The 14,501-nt window shown below is 44.9% G+C and overlaps 1 protein-coding gene across 1 annotated transcript in view; it reads right to left on the bottom strand.

The window, feature by feature from the left end:
- Nucleotides 1-14,139, bottom strand: part of LOC127447731 (vasoactive intestinal polypeptide receptor) — a 49,125-nt gene extending 34,986 nt beyond the window's left edge. The window contains exons 1-2 of the mRNA XM_051709769.1: nt 14,130-14,139; nt 8,871-8,966 (exon numbers count right to left, since the gene is read on the bottom strand). Of these exons, the coding sequence (XP_051565729.1) occupies nt 8,871-8,966; nt 14,130-14,139 (106 nt within the window). The remainder of the gene's footprint in view (nt 1-8,870; nt 8,967-14,129) is intronic.
- Between the last annotated feature and the right edge of the window lie 362 nt (nt 14,140-14,501).

Raw genomic sequence — 14,501 nt, 5'->3', positions numbered from 1 at the left:
GCCCATCAAATAAGTTGTACTTGGGAGACTATAGCTAAAAAACTCTGGCCAAACAACATCCCACCTGCAACTTATTTGACAGGCTCCACATAGGCTGTCTGTTGACAGATGTTTTTATGCAAGTTGTAGGTGTTTTTGACATTAAAGTTATTGCAAAATATTCTATGGTGTGTCCAGAGTGTTATACAAATGGTTTTATTTAAAAAATATGCACCTAAATAATAAATGTGTCTTGAAAATGGGCATCAGACAGGTGGTCTCTGGACAGTCCATCAAATAAGTTGTACTTGGGAGACCATAGCTAAAAAACTCTGTCCTAAAATGCATCCCACCTGCAACTTATTTGACAGGCTCCACATAGGCCATCTGTGGACAGACGTTTTTATGCAAGTCGTAGGTGTTTTTGATATTAAAGTTATTGCAAAATATTCTATGGTGTGTCCAGAGTGTTATACAAATGGTTTTATTTAAAAATATGCACATAAATAATAAATGTGTCTTGAAAATGGGCATCAGACAGGAGGTCTCTGGACAGTCCATCAAATAAGTTGTACTTGGGAGACCATAGCTAAAAAACTCTGTCCTAAAATGCATCCCACCTGCAACTTATTTGACAGGCTCCACATAGGCTGTCTGTGGACAGACGTTTTTATGCAAGTTGTAGGTATTTTTGACATTAAAGTTACTGCAAAATGTTCTATGGTGTGTCTAGAGTGTTATACAAATGGTTTTATTTTAAAATATGCACCTAAATAATAAACGTCTTGAAAATGGATTGTCCAGAGACCACCTATCAGAGGCCCATCAAATAAGTTGTACTTGGGAGACCATAGCTAAAAAACTCTGTCCAAGCTGAAACTCACAGTCCTCTGCTTGTCTTGGTATCCCCAGTCCATGGAGTGAATTTCAAAAAGATTGGAGAAACTTGAAAATTCAGCTCAAAAAAACTCATTTGAGTTTTTTTGGTTGAAATTTTTGACTTTCTCTAATCTTCTTCATATTTGCACCATGAATAGTGGACACTGAGACAAGCATAGAAATACAAGTTTCAGCCTCCTATGTTATTCATAAGCTGAGATTTGGACATCTCATTTACATCCTATCCTATTAAAAATGTAGGCTGTTCATGGACAGAGGAATTTTTAAGTTTTGATGGATGAACATGCAGCAGGATGAAGTGCAGAGCCACCTAAATAGGTTTTTTATTAGATTAAATGATTATGGAGCTTAAAAAACGTCTGTCCACGGACAGCCTATGTGGAGCCTGTCAAATAAGTTGCAGGTGGGATGCTGTTTTGGACAGAGTTTTTTAAGCTATGGTCTCCCAAGTACAACTTATTTGATGGGTCTCAAATAGGTGGTCTCTGGACAATCCATTTTCAAGACATAATTTTTATTTAGGTGCATATTTTTAAATAAAACCATTTGTATAATACTCTGGACACACCATTTAACATACACTATATTGCCAGAAGTATTCGCTCACCCATCCAAATAATTGAATTCAGGTGTTCCAATCACTTCTATGGCCACAGGTGTATAAAATGAAGCACCTAGGCATGCAGACTGCTTCTACAAACATTTGTGAAAGAATGGGCCGCTCTCAGGAGCTCATTGAATTCCAGCATGGTACTGTGATAGGATGCCACCTGTGCAACAAGTCCAGTCGTGAAATTTCCTCGCTACTAAATATTCCACAGTCAACTGTCAGTGGTATTATAACAAAGTGGAAGCGATTGGGAATGACAGCAACTCAGCCACGAAGTGGTAGGCCACGTAAAATGACAGAGCGTGGGTCAGCGGATGCTGAGGCGCATAGTGCGCAGAGGTCGCCAACTTTCTGCAGAGTCAATCACTACAGACCTCCAAAGTTCATGTGGCCTTCAGATTAGCTTAAGAACAGTGCATAGAGAGCTTCATGGAATGGGTTTCCATGGCCGAGCAGCTGCATCCAAGCCATACATCACCAAGTGCAATGCAAAGTGTTGGATGCTGTGGTGTAAAGCACGCCGCCATTGGACTCTAGAGCAGTGGAGACGCATTCTCTGGAGTGACGAATCACGCTTCTCCATCTGGCAATCTGATGGACGAGTCTGGGTTTGGCGGTTGCCAGGAGAACGGTACTTGTCTGACTGCATTGTGCCAACTGTGAAGTTTGGTGGAGGAGGGATTATGGTGTGGGGTTGTTTTTCAGGAGCTGGGCTTGGCCTCTTAGTTCCAGTGAAAGGAACTCTGAATGCTTCAGCATACCAAGAGATTTTGGACAATTCCATGCTCCCAACTTTGTGGGAACAGTTTGGAGATGGCCCCTTCCTGTTCCAACATGACTGCGCACCAGTGCACAAAGCAAGGTCCATAAAGACATGGATGAGCGAGTTTGGTGTGGAAGAACTTGACTGGCCTGCACAGAGTCCTGACCTCAACCCGATAGAGCACCTTTGGGATGAATTTGAGCGAAGACTGTGAGCCAGGCCTTCTCGTCCAACATCAGTGTCTGACCTCACAAATGCGCTTCTGGAAGAATGGTCAAAAATTCCCATAAACACACTCCTAAACCTTGTGGAAAGCCTTCCCAGAATAGTTGAAGCTGTTATAGCTGCAAAGGGTGGGCTGACGTCATATGAAACCCTATGGATTAAGAATGGAATGTCACTTAAGTTCATATGCGTCTAAAGGCAGGTGAGCGAATACTTTTGGCAATATAGTGTATGTATGCAATTTAAAAGTCATAGAAATGCATATTTTTGCATAAAAACATCTGTCCACACACAGCCAACATGGAGCCTGTCAAATAAGTTGCAGGTGGGCACTTCCTGTATGACTAAGCAATAACACAGGAAATGCCCACCTGTGACTTATTCAATGGGCCCCAGTTAGGTATTACGTGGACAATGCATTAATAAATGACATTTAATTAATTTATTCATATTTATTGACAAAACCACATTTATAATGCTCAGGACACACCATTTAACATATGTATGCTATTTTAAACTCATAAAAATGCATATTTTTGCATAAAAACATCTGTCCGCAGACAGCCTACGTGGAGCCTGTCAAATAAGTTGCAGGTGGGCACTTCCTGTATGAGCTGGTGAAAATAACCTTAAATTTGATGCTAAGACCTAGGGGCTTCGAATTCTTCATCTTTGGGCCCTCATAAACAAAGTATAAAAAAATTAGTGTCTCTCACCTATTGGGTAGTACTTAAAAAAATCAAGAAAAATATTCTGGAAAAATAACTGTCATTTTAGGTGCACAAGTCAGCCAGTTAAGCACTTAACAAACTCATTTAGACTTCAATCTTTGCACACTGTCTAAGGGGCCCCTGAGAAACTATAGATTTCAAATTGGAGTCATTTGGAGCTTTCTGAGGGGTGTCTACGAATTACCTATAGAAATTAATAGAATAAGTTGCTCTGGGATGGGCCTTGGCAGAGTGCCCAGAGGTCCCAAAGACAAATTTCACATGCTGACACGTTGAGTGCCCCTTATCGACATACTAAGAGGACTAAGGCCTAGGAGGCAAAAAAGTATTTTTCATTATTTTCAATGTATCTCTCTGCCTGTCATAGAATTCTATGAGACAGACTGCCTGAGAGGCCTAAATGCACCAGTACATTTATCAGATAATTTATAGTTACTTGGATGAGTTTTGTGATTACACCACATGCAAGGCGCTCAGGGCTACCCATTGAACACGTTTATGCAATTTACAATTCATAAACATTTAGATTTTGTATAAAAACATCTGTCCATGGACAGCCTACGTGGAGCTTGTCAATTAAGTTGCAGGCAGGCACTTACGGCAAAAACACAGGAAGTGCCCTCTTTTGAGCTAACTAGCTGACTTTTCTCAACTAAACCACTTGTTTTACACCCAGAACAGTCAAATAGTGGTATTTATTAAACTTGCAGTTCAATAAAGTGCATAATTTGCAAACAAAACCACTCTGTCCACAGAAAGCCTATTTGAATTAAAAATAAATTGCACGTGGGATGTACCCTGGGATCGCGTCCGGGGGGTCATACAGACCCCAAATTTGACACGGTGACACCTCGAGAGCCCTTCGACAACATACTAAGGGGGGTGGCCTTTTTGGTGCCGTTTTGGTCGAAAGTCAATGAAATGGGTTTAAAGGGCACTGGGTGGGCACAGCAGGCACCCACCGTGTGGTCTGGGGCAAAACCGAGTGAAAACCAGCCAAAAATATGAAGTGCCATAAATGACCAAAAATGCACTTATAATGGCCTGTCATGAACTGTGGCGACGATGGGCATCGGTGGGCATCCCAAGGGCTCTGGCATGCAAAAGTGTTATTTAGTAGGTAAGGGGACAAATAGGCATTCTGTGGACATGAGGAAGACTATGGTGAAGTTTAGGTGGCATGGGGGCACCGTAGACACTTCATGGACGTGATGAAGACCATTGGGAAGACTAGTAGGTAAGGGGACAAAATGACACTCTGTGGACACTTATAATGGAGCTTATGGGGAGAGGACACTAGGAGACTGGGGGACAACCCCCCGTATGCCCGTTCTAACCCCAGAGCACCTCTAGTGGTGTCCATACAGTGCCTTTGACCTCTTGGCCCTGCCTTCCAAGAGTAAGGGAGAAGATGCCAACTCATAACTTATATAGCATGTATGGGGGATCCGAATTCATCCTACAATCCATCGCACCTACTATTCGACCAATGGCAGCTTAAACGAATGGGAAAGTTTCCACGAACCACCTAGGTTCCCTTACGTCTGTAACATGTCAATGCGCATACGTCACATGAGAGACCATGTGATCTCCACCCTCTCGTGAAGCTTACCGGAAGCGATTGTTAATAGTTCAAAAGTACTTAAATATTGATATTTTGTCACACTAAAAGCGATCATATCACTTTAGAAGCAATAATTTAACTGGTGGAGTCGTATGGATGAAGTTTATGCTGACTGTCTGTGATTTTTGGAGCTTCAAAAGTCTGATCACCATCCACTTGCATTTTAAGGACCTACTGAGCTAAGACATTTTTCTATTTTTCTTCAAATGTGTTCTGGTGAAGAAAGAAAGCCATACAGACCTTGGATATCATGAGGGTGAGTAAATGATGAGAGAATTAAAATTTTTCGGTGAACTATCCTTTTAAACCGCTTCAGCTTTACTGAACATCTCGACAGACGCAGGTTATTGCACATGCTCAACTGTGTGCTCTCTCTCTCTCTTTCAAACACACACACATCCTTGTTTCTCCAATAACTTGTTAGAAACACCCCAAGCTATTGTTACTATTTCTAAAGTTACTTTTTAATTATATATTGCTTTTCTGTGCAATGCTAGCATTTGTTCTATAGGTGTACGATTATCAAAAAAGAAAGTGTGATGAGGAAGAGGGTGTGGCCGGGCCGTGATGGAGCACATGTATGTCTGTGTCCTTATGTTTTATGTTGTTTTAAGTTCATTTATATCATTAACGTTTATGTTTACTGTTCATCCGGTTCCCGCTTCCTCCTTGTCTGTCCTTAGACTGTTACAGTGGTGCCGAAACCCAGGAGGGAGGAGAGATGCACTGTTGTGGAGTCCTCACTGCTGCCATCCGCCAGGGGAGCAGCCGAGAGCCGGAGGAACAGCAGCCAAAGCCAAGAAGGGGAGGAGCGGTTCCATCTGCCAGGGGCCGGAGGACTCACTGCCGTCCGCTGGGGGAGGACCGAGCTGGTGTCTGCCAAAGGGCGGAGGAGCAGTTGAGGATCGGGCGACAGTGCGTCCAGGAGCCGGAGAGCAAGTTTTTCTCTCTCTCTCCTCTCTCTCTATGTGTCTCCGCTCACCCTTTCCCTCTCCCCATGCCTCCCCTCGTCTCTCCCCTAGGTTCACAGGAGGTGGGGTGGACCACCGGCTGACTGAACAGCCGGAAGGGCAGCGTCTCCCCCCCAGAGATGGGGGGGAGGGAGTTAGTCAGACTGGTGGCACCCTGGCCTGAATCGGGCGGGGGAGGAGTGTGACAAGGAGGAGGGCATGGCCAGGTCACGATGGAGTGTGGCTGGCACTGAATCAGCTGATCAGCGGGAGAGTGAGATAAGGGGAAGCCGGAGATGCCGGTTTTGGAGAGAGAGAGAGACGCACGCGGCCGCACTGCATGTGTTTTATGTTAAGTTTGACATTAAAACTTTGTTTACTGTTCAGCCGGTTCCCGCCTCCTCCTTGCCCAGCCTTGAACCGTTACATTGGTGCCGAAACCCGGGAGGGAGGAAGGATGCGCTATCACGGAGTCTTCGCCGCTGCCATCCGCCAGGGGAGCAGCCATAGCCATCTGCCTGGGGAGGGAGGGGTCGCTGCCAGCCACTGAAAGCCAGAGGAAACGCCGGTTTGAGAGAGAGAGAGAGAGACGCACGCATTGCATGTGTGTCTGTGTCCTTATGTTTTATGTTGTTTTAAGTTCATTTATATCATTAAAGTTTATGTTTACTGTTCAGCCGTTTCCCGCCTCCTCCTTGCCCATCCTTAGACTGTTACAGAGAGTTTATTTCAAAATATTTTACAAACCTCTCTGCAAACATTTTATAAACAAGTTTTATTATCATGTAATGTATCATGTAACTTTCACTTCAAAACAAATAAAAACCACCATTCAATGTTTATCATTAACTTTGTACATCTCCCTGTGTACTGACATGTTGGTGTGACGTTATCCACTTGTGGGCTTTCCAACTTTTTGCAGTCCACCTTGAGAATCGAGCGAATTTGCCACTTAAATATGGGACAAAAGGCATCCCCTATGGGATTTGGCATTATCATCTCAGCTACAACATAAAAGTTGGCAATGCACATTCATCTTGGCAAAATCGTAGTTGAGGATTTCCACACTAGTTTCCAAATTGGAAAATGTAAAATTTCGACTTCAATTGGCATTCTACTGCACTTTTTCAAGAAGGAAACTGGAAATTCTTACTGACCGAGTTGAATGGAACTCAGCATGGTGCATACACATCATGTTGGAATTATCGTAATTACCGTAAAAATTGTTAACGTCTTCATAGAGCATGTCATTACAAGCTGCAAACTCAGAGTTCTGAAAGCTTGACAGTCGTGACTCGTGACGTCATGTAAAAAGAACCAATATGGCAGCGGAGTCAACAATTAAAAGTAGGTATTCATATTTTAGCTTGACATGCCATTTTATTATACAATTGTTACCTGGAGTGTTTTCTTTTTTCTTAAACATTTTGCATCAATGTAGAGGTAAATTAAAGAATTAATGAAGTGATAAATGTAACAGCTCCATTGGCTTCGATAAGCGGGACACAGAGTGTTTCAGACGGGTGCTTTTTATTTTGCTCCATTGAGCACCATTGAGCATCACTTCAGAATATCACTGTAGCACCGTGAAACTACACAAAGAAATTACAAAATAAGTACACAAATGAAAATACACATAAAAAGTTTGAACTGTTCGATGCATATTCACAGTGTAACAGAATGTAAATAAATGATCCCAATAGATGATTTAGACCAGTGGTTCTCAAACTGTGGTACGCGGAGTGCCCTCAGGTGGTACGCAGCACGACCCAGGATATTTACATTAAAAAAATAACAAAAATATTTTTATTAAAATGTTTTCCATGTTTTATTTCTAATGTATGATTACAATTGTAATATATCTTTAATATATCCACCTTTTTCTTTTTCTTTTTTTACATTGGCAGTGCAGGATGTCAATAGGTAACGTTCTTGTTGCGCGTGGCTGCGCTGATGTCTCTGTGTGCACACCACAATATTATTCCCATGCAGAAAATAGAACAGCAATGGAGTGCACGTCTGACAGCTGTGCGCAAGGCAGCGCTATGTGATGAACATTACCGCTATGTCACCTATGGCCAAGTCCGACTAAGACTAAAGGGAAGGAAAATACTTAGTTTGACCAGTTTTAAAGTTAACGACTGGTAAGGGCATGATTTAGAGTAAAATTAACCTCAGACAGCTTACTGCAGCTGCTGTTTTCATAGATCACATGCACATTATCACATATTTTTAAGGGTGATGCTAGCTGCATAATTTTATGGGGGCTGAGATGAAAAACAGGGTCTAGCAATGCCTAAGCTCCAAATTTCTAAATATATATAGTAGTTTGTTTGAGCTGGATTGCAAAACTTCTAAATATTAATATTGTATGTTTGATTTTAGAAACACACTCTTGCTGATTGTGTAAACTAGAGAAAATATTGATATTAATCAAATATGGCATTGTGTATGTTGCTCACAATCTTTAAGACTACGCAAAAAATGTATATTTGCCGAAAGCTGAAGAAATATTTGAGTGAACATTGGCGGTGACTAGGTGGTTCTGATTTGATCGAAGGTGGTACTTTGCCTAAAAAGTTTGAGAAGCACTGATTTAGACCATTTCAAAAATGTGCATAGATCATTAAGACAAACACAAAAAAACTTCAAACCACGATGAAATAAATCAAGAAACACAATACAAATTTAGAATACATACCTCACTCCACTTGCCAAAGTGTGCTAAGTTAAATTCTACATATTTGAAGCATTTTTCAGAGGATTCTGAAATCAGGAACATGTGGAGCTGCACACATTACTCTTCACTTTGCTATGATGTCATTCATTTGCATTACCCCTTTTTTAGCGTAGGTACGTAATAAATATTTGACTGTAATCAATAACAAAGCTATTTTGACTTTCCCGAGATCTGAGGATGTGAACAGCTCCGAGTAGAACATGCGAGTTGTCATCTCTAATTACAGTAATTCTGACACAAACTGAACACAGCATTATGCACTGACGCTAGCCCATCATCTGATTTGCTCTGGATTAATCAAGGTGTCCTTTAATTAACAAAAGACTTGAGGAAATATTTGCACCTAACCTTTGACCCTAAGGATCTTTGGGCATGGCTGTGACACGGTTTCTCCCACCTCAGCATGAGGCCAACAGTTCAGATGATCCCAAAATGCACTGCAACCTGTTTGGAGGGATGCAAATGGGGGTTAGACAGAATTACATGAGATTTATGACAGTGTCAAAATAAACTGTTACCATATCTAAATCCAATGGCTTTAACGGTTTACAGGTTTTACAGTTTGCCTTTTGTCTTCTTTCCAAAGTTTCCCAATATTGCATAATCTTTCTATCACCACCAGGTGAAGTACAAATGTGTACATTATCTCAGTAAACATTTGTAAGTGGCAATTTACAAAACCACGAATAAGAGAGTTGAAAGTCAACAAATTTTACTTCAGTAATGTGACACAATTCCAAATGAAACAGGATATTAAATTAGAAAAAAGTAGGACGAGACTTGATTTTATATATGAATGGTGAGAAGTGGGCTTTCTGTACCAGAATGGAACCTGCTTGAATGTGAATTTACAGTGGATTGTGAAGGACTACTTCCCACTAATGATGAGTTTTTTGCCCAGGACATGGAAGCTGAAGGTTCTTTTACAAATATTACATTTTCATTTATGGATCTGGCAGACATAGGATTGGATAGAAAAGGGAATAACAATACATATCATACACTGAAAAAAACAACAACATTAAATTAAAAATTGACATTGTACTAAGGTTCAAGTCAAAAATATGTTTATCATCACTAAATCAACACAAATGTATTAGGTTATACCAACAAAATGTTTTATAAAAGATAGATCAGACAAAAATAGCTCCTTTAGCATTTTTGGTTACCACTTTTAACAGTGTCCAATACAGTGCAATTCAATAATAATTTATTTGCTATTAGTTCTGTAACCTTTATTACATTCATGTTAATGGCATTACATTACTGGTAAAACTTAAAATAAGGTTGTATTCATTTAAATGAATTAATGCATTAGGTTTCATGATACAATGTACATGAAATAACAATGTACAATTATTTTTATAGCATTTATTATTACACTGCCAGTAGCCTTTTGGATTTAAGGCCGTGTTATGATCTGGGGTTGCTTCAGTTGGTCAGGTCTAAGTTCAGCAATGTTATGTGGCAATAAAATGAAGTCAGCTGACTACCTGAATGTACTGAATGACCAGGTTATACCATCAATGGATTTTTTCAGAAATGAAAAATTCCTCCATTGTTTCTTCGATTGTTGCCAAGATTCATCAGGCTGAAATTGTGAAAGAGTGGTTCAGGGAGCATAAGGGATCATTTTCACACATGAATTGGCCACCACAGAGTCCTAAATTTAACCCCATTGGAAGTCTTTGGGATGTGTTGGAGAAGACTTTACGGATTGGTTCGACTCTCCTGTGGTCAATACATGATCTCCACCAAAAATGTATGCAACTCTGGATGGAAATAAATGTTGTGACGTTGCATAAGGTTTTCTAAACAATGCCTCAATGAATGTGCACCATAATCAAAGCTAAAGGCGGTCCAACTAAATATTAGAGAATGCAACTTTTTTTGGGGCCAGGCAGTGTATTAGTTTTTTTTATTTTTTTTTATCATTAGTTTTATTATTATTAATTTACAATTATACTGTTGTGCGTCGTTCATGTCAGTTCATAATGCATTAACGTCTCGGTTACTGTCGTAACCTCCGTTCCCTGATGGAGGGAATGAGACGTTGTGTCGATGTAGTGACACTAGGGGTCGCCCTTGGGAGCCCCAAACACCTCAGATCTTTGAGAAAAGGCCAATGAGAATTGGTGAGTGGAATTTGCATGCCACTCCCCTGGACATATGGGTATAAAAGGAGCTGGCTCGCAACCACTCATTCAGGTTTTTTGCTGAGGAGCCGAGACAGGGTCCCGGCCATTTCAGTGGGTAGTACAGCATTGTGGCAGGGGGGACACAACGTCTCGTTCCCTCCATCAGGGAACGGAGGTTACGACAGTAACCGAGACATTCCCCTTCTGTCACTCACTCGATGTTGTGTTGATGTAGTGACACTAGGGGTCCCTATACGAAAAGCCACAACAAGCTGAACCACGTTACGTGGACTGCCGGTGCAGGTGCAAGCAAGCTGCTGCATGCGTAGTAGCAGGTGCACCGGTCTGCATGTAGCCTCCCCCAATGCCCCAAAAAACATTGAATAGTTCCCCACATCCCTAGGGGGGGAAGAGACGTATCTAGTATGGGAGAAGGCGCCAGCCGCTGCCTTTTCTCTCTATGTTTTCTCTCCACAGAGTATTCAGTTATTCGGCTGGGCCATTTTAACGCTCAATATATGTGCCAGGGAAGGTCTTCTTTTCCTATCCTATTATTTCAGTGGGAAAAGATCCAGCAGAGACCTCATCCTGCCCGGCGGGGAGGTAACATGTGGCAAGCATGTCATGTGGGCTCAGAGCTACATATGGAAGAGGCACGTTGGTAGGTCCTGCCTGAAAGGGGAGGAGCTATACAAACACGGCAACTGGGACAGAGAGGGCTCTGTCGAAGGTAGACGCAGGTCTGCCGACAGGGAGACCGTACTGCAGAAAATACATCACAGGGGGTTACCAGAGTAACCGACACCTGTGGAGAACCTACCTCAGTAAGGGCATATTAGCATATGTACTGGTTCCGGCTGTGAATTCTTCTGCTGAAATCGCGAGCCACAGGGCTAGGGAGGAAGGACATCCAGGGTTCACGTGTTAGTGAACTCGCATGGGAAAAGAAGCGCACATCTTTGCCTCTTTGGAGGGGAAAGGCGCTATACGCAAGCGATACACCCGGCCAGCTGTCCGTATTCCCGAACTTACCTGTTCGTACCTGACAGAACACGGGACAAAACCGGCTCAACCTGGAGATTGTAAAATCTCGCGAAGGTATTGGGTGTCGCCCAGCCCACTGCCCTGCAAATGTCTGCTAGAGAGGTGCCATGGGCCAGTGCCCACAAGGATGCCCAGGAGGACCACAGAGATATCCCATGAGGGGAACAGGCGTGGCCTAAGAGGATTCAGCCTCCGGGCGCCTCTCAGGAACCTGATGATCAGGTCATGCTTCCCTAAGGACTTACCGTCCACTGTATCATGGTGTGCCGCTATGGCGGCCACATACACCTTCAAGGTGGAGGGGGACAGCCGTTCCTTCAGCCTCTCCTGCAGGAAGGAAAGCACTGACCCGACTGCACATCTCTGAGGGTCTTCAGCTCGGGAAGAACACCAATTCGCAAACCGACGCCACTTCAGGGTATAAAGCTGCCTCGTGGAGGGAGCTCTGGCATGAGTGATCCTGTCTACCACTGCTTGTGGTAGGCCACTTAGGTCTTCTGCGTCCCATCCAAGGGTCAGAGGTCTGGGCGCGGGTGCCAGATGGTGCCCCGTCCCTGAGAAAGAAGTTCCTTCCTCAGGGGAATTCGCCAGGTAGGGGCTGTCGCAAGGAGCGTGAGGTCTGAGAACCAAGTCTGGGTGGGCCAATATGGGGCCACAGGGGTGACCTGCTCCTCGTCCTCCCTGACCTTGCACAGTGTCTGTGCAAGTAGGCTCACTGGGGGGAACGCATACTTGTGGGCCAGCTGTGTGCCAGCGCGTCTGGGCTGAGGGGGACCCCTGTCGGAGAATACTAGAGCAGGCAGTGGGAGGTTTCTCGGGAGGCAAATAGGTCTACTTGTGCTTTGCCGAACCAACTCCAAATCAGCTGGACCACCTGGGTGTGGAGTCTCCACTCTCCCCTGAGCGTCACCTGCTGCGACAGCGCGTCCGCTGTGGCGTTGAGGTTGCCTGGGATGTGAGTGGCCTCAGTCGCTGCTGACTCCATAGGAGGAGATGGCGGGCGAGTTGCGACATGCGATGTAAGCGTAAGCCGGCTTGGCGATTTATATACACTACTGTCACTGTGTTGTCCGTCCAGACCAACACATGCTTGCCTCTGATCAATGGCAAAAGCCTCCACAGGGCGAGCAATACTGCCAGCAACTCAAGGCAGTTGATGTGCCAACACAGTCACGGTCCTGTCCAGGCACCCCAGCCTCGCTTGGAGGCATCTGTCGTAATGACGACGTGCCTGGACAATTGCTGTAGGGGAACTCCTGCCCGTAGAAATGTAAGGTCTGTCCAAGGGCTGAACAAGTGGCGGCAGATTAGTGTGATGGCCACGCGATGTGTGCTGCGGCGCCATGCCCATCTCGGAGTGCTGAAGCAGTCTCATATGCATCAACCCTAGTGGCGTGACCAGCACCGAGGATGCCATATGCCCCAGGAGCCTCTGAAAGTGTTTCAGTGGAACTGCCGTTCTCTGCTTGAACAACTTCAGGCAGTGCATCACCGACCATGCGCGCTCGCTCGCTCGTGAGGCGTGCTATCATTGAGACTGAGTCTAACTCTATGCCGAGAAAAGAGATGCTCTGAACCGGGGAGAGCTTGCTCTTTTCCCAGTTGACCCGAAGCCCTAGCTGGCTGAGGTGCCTGAGCACGAGGTCCCTGTGTGCGCACAGCAACTCTCGAGAGTGAGCTAGAATCAGCCAGTCATCGAGGTAGTTGAGTATGCGGACGCCCAATTCCCTTAATGGGGCAAGAGCTGCCTCTGCGGCTTTCGTGAAGACGTGAGGGGACAGGGACAGGCCGAAGGGGAAGACCTTGTACTGATACGCCCGGCCGTCAAAAACAAACCATAGGAAGGGTCTGTGTTGAGGTAGAACCAAGACGTGAAAGTACGTGTCCCTCAGGTCTACCACCGCGAACCAATCTTGATGCCGGACACACGCCAAAATATGCTTTGGCATCAGCATCTTGAACGGGAGTCTGTGCAATGCCCGGTTCAGAACTCGCAGGTCCAAGATTGGCCGCAACCCACCACCTTTCTTCGGTACGATGAAGTAAGGGCTGTAAATCCTTTCTTCATCTCGGCTGGAGGGACAGGCCCTATCGCGCCCTTTTACAGAAGGTTCGCGATCTCCGCACGCAAGGTGGCGGCGTTCTCGGCCTTCACCGAAGTGAAGCGGACAACGCTGAACCGGGGCGGGTGCCTGGCGAACTGAATCAGGTAGCCAAGTCGGATGGTCCTGGCCAACCACCGCAATGGGTTGGAAAGCACTAGCCATGCGTCGAAGCTCCGGGAGAGGGGCACTAAGGGGACGATCGCGTTTAACGTACCTGTGGGTGGGGCCTCACGGCGGGAGGGAGCAGGGGATGCCATGTTGAGGAGCCTCGCGTCATCTCGAACTCATGGCTGCGCTGAGGGGACCCTCGAAGCACTTACCTTGCTCCATGTACCCAGCGTCGGGGGGGTCGGCGATGGGGGAGGAGGGACTTTTTGACCGTCCTCGTGGTCCGTCACAACCACCTGGCCATGGGTGTGAGTGTGGTGTGACCAGACACGCGAAGGTGGGGGGCACCATTCACAGCGTCTAAGTCGCAGGTGCTCAGTGCCCAGTTGCTGTGATCTGGAGTGACCCAGGGAGTGAGGAAACCGCTCTTTTATTTAGAATATGGGTACCGCAGCCCATTTGGGGTGCGGCAAACATAAAAGAAAAGGAAACCAAGGATTTACCTCACGGCCCTCCACCGGGGGATGGAGTGGTCTGGATACCAGCTCTGGGTTTGCAGCAGACATCTCGCTCCCTGGGTCGTC

Source organism: Myxocyprinus asiaticus, chromosome 11, assembly GCF_019703515.2.
Source record: "Myxocyprinus asiaticus isolate MX2 ecotype Aquarium Trade chromosome 11, UBuf_Myxa_2, whole genome shotgun sequence".
NCBI classification, from domain to species: domain Eukaryota; kingdom Metazoa; phylum Chordata; class Actinopteri; order Cypriniformes; family Catostomidae; genus Myxocyprinus; species Myxocyprinus asiaticus.
Note: the sequence above shows the minus strand (reverse complement) of the source record. Positions and strands in the feature narration are given on the sequence as shown.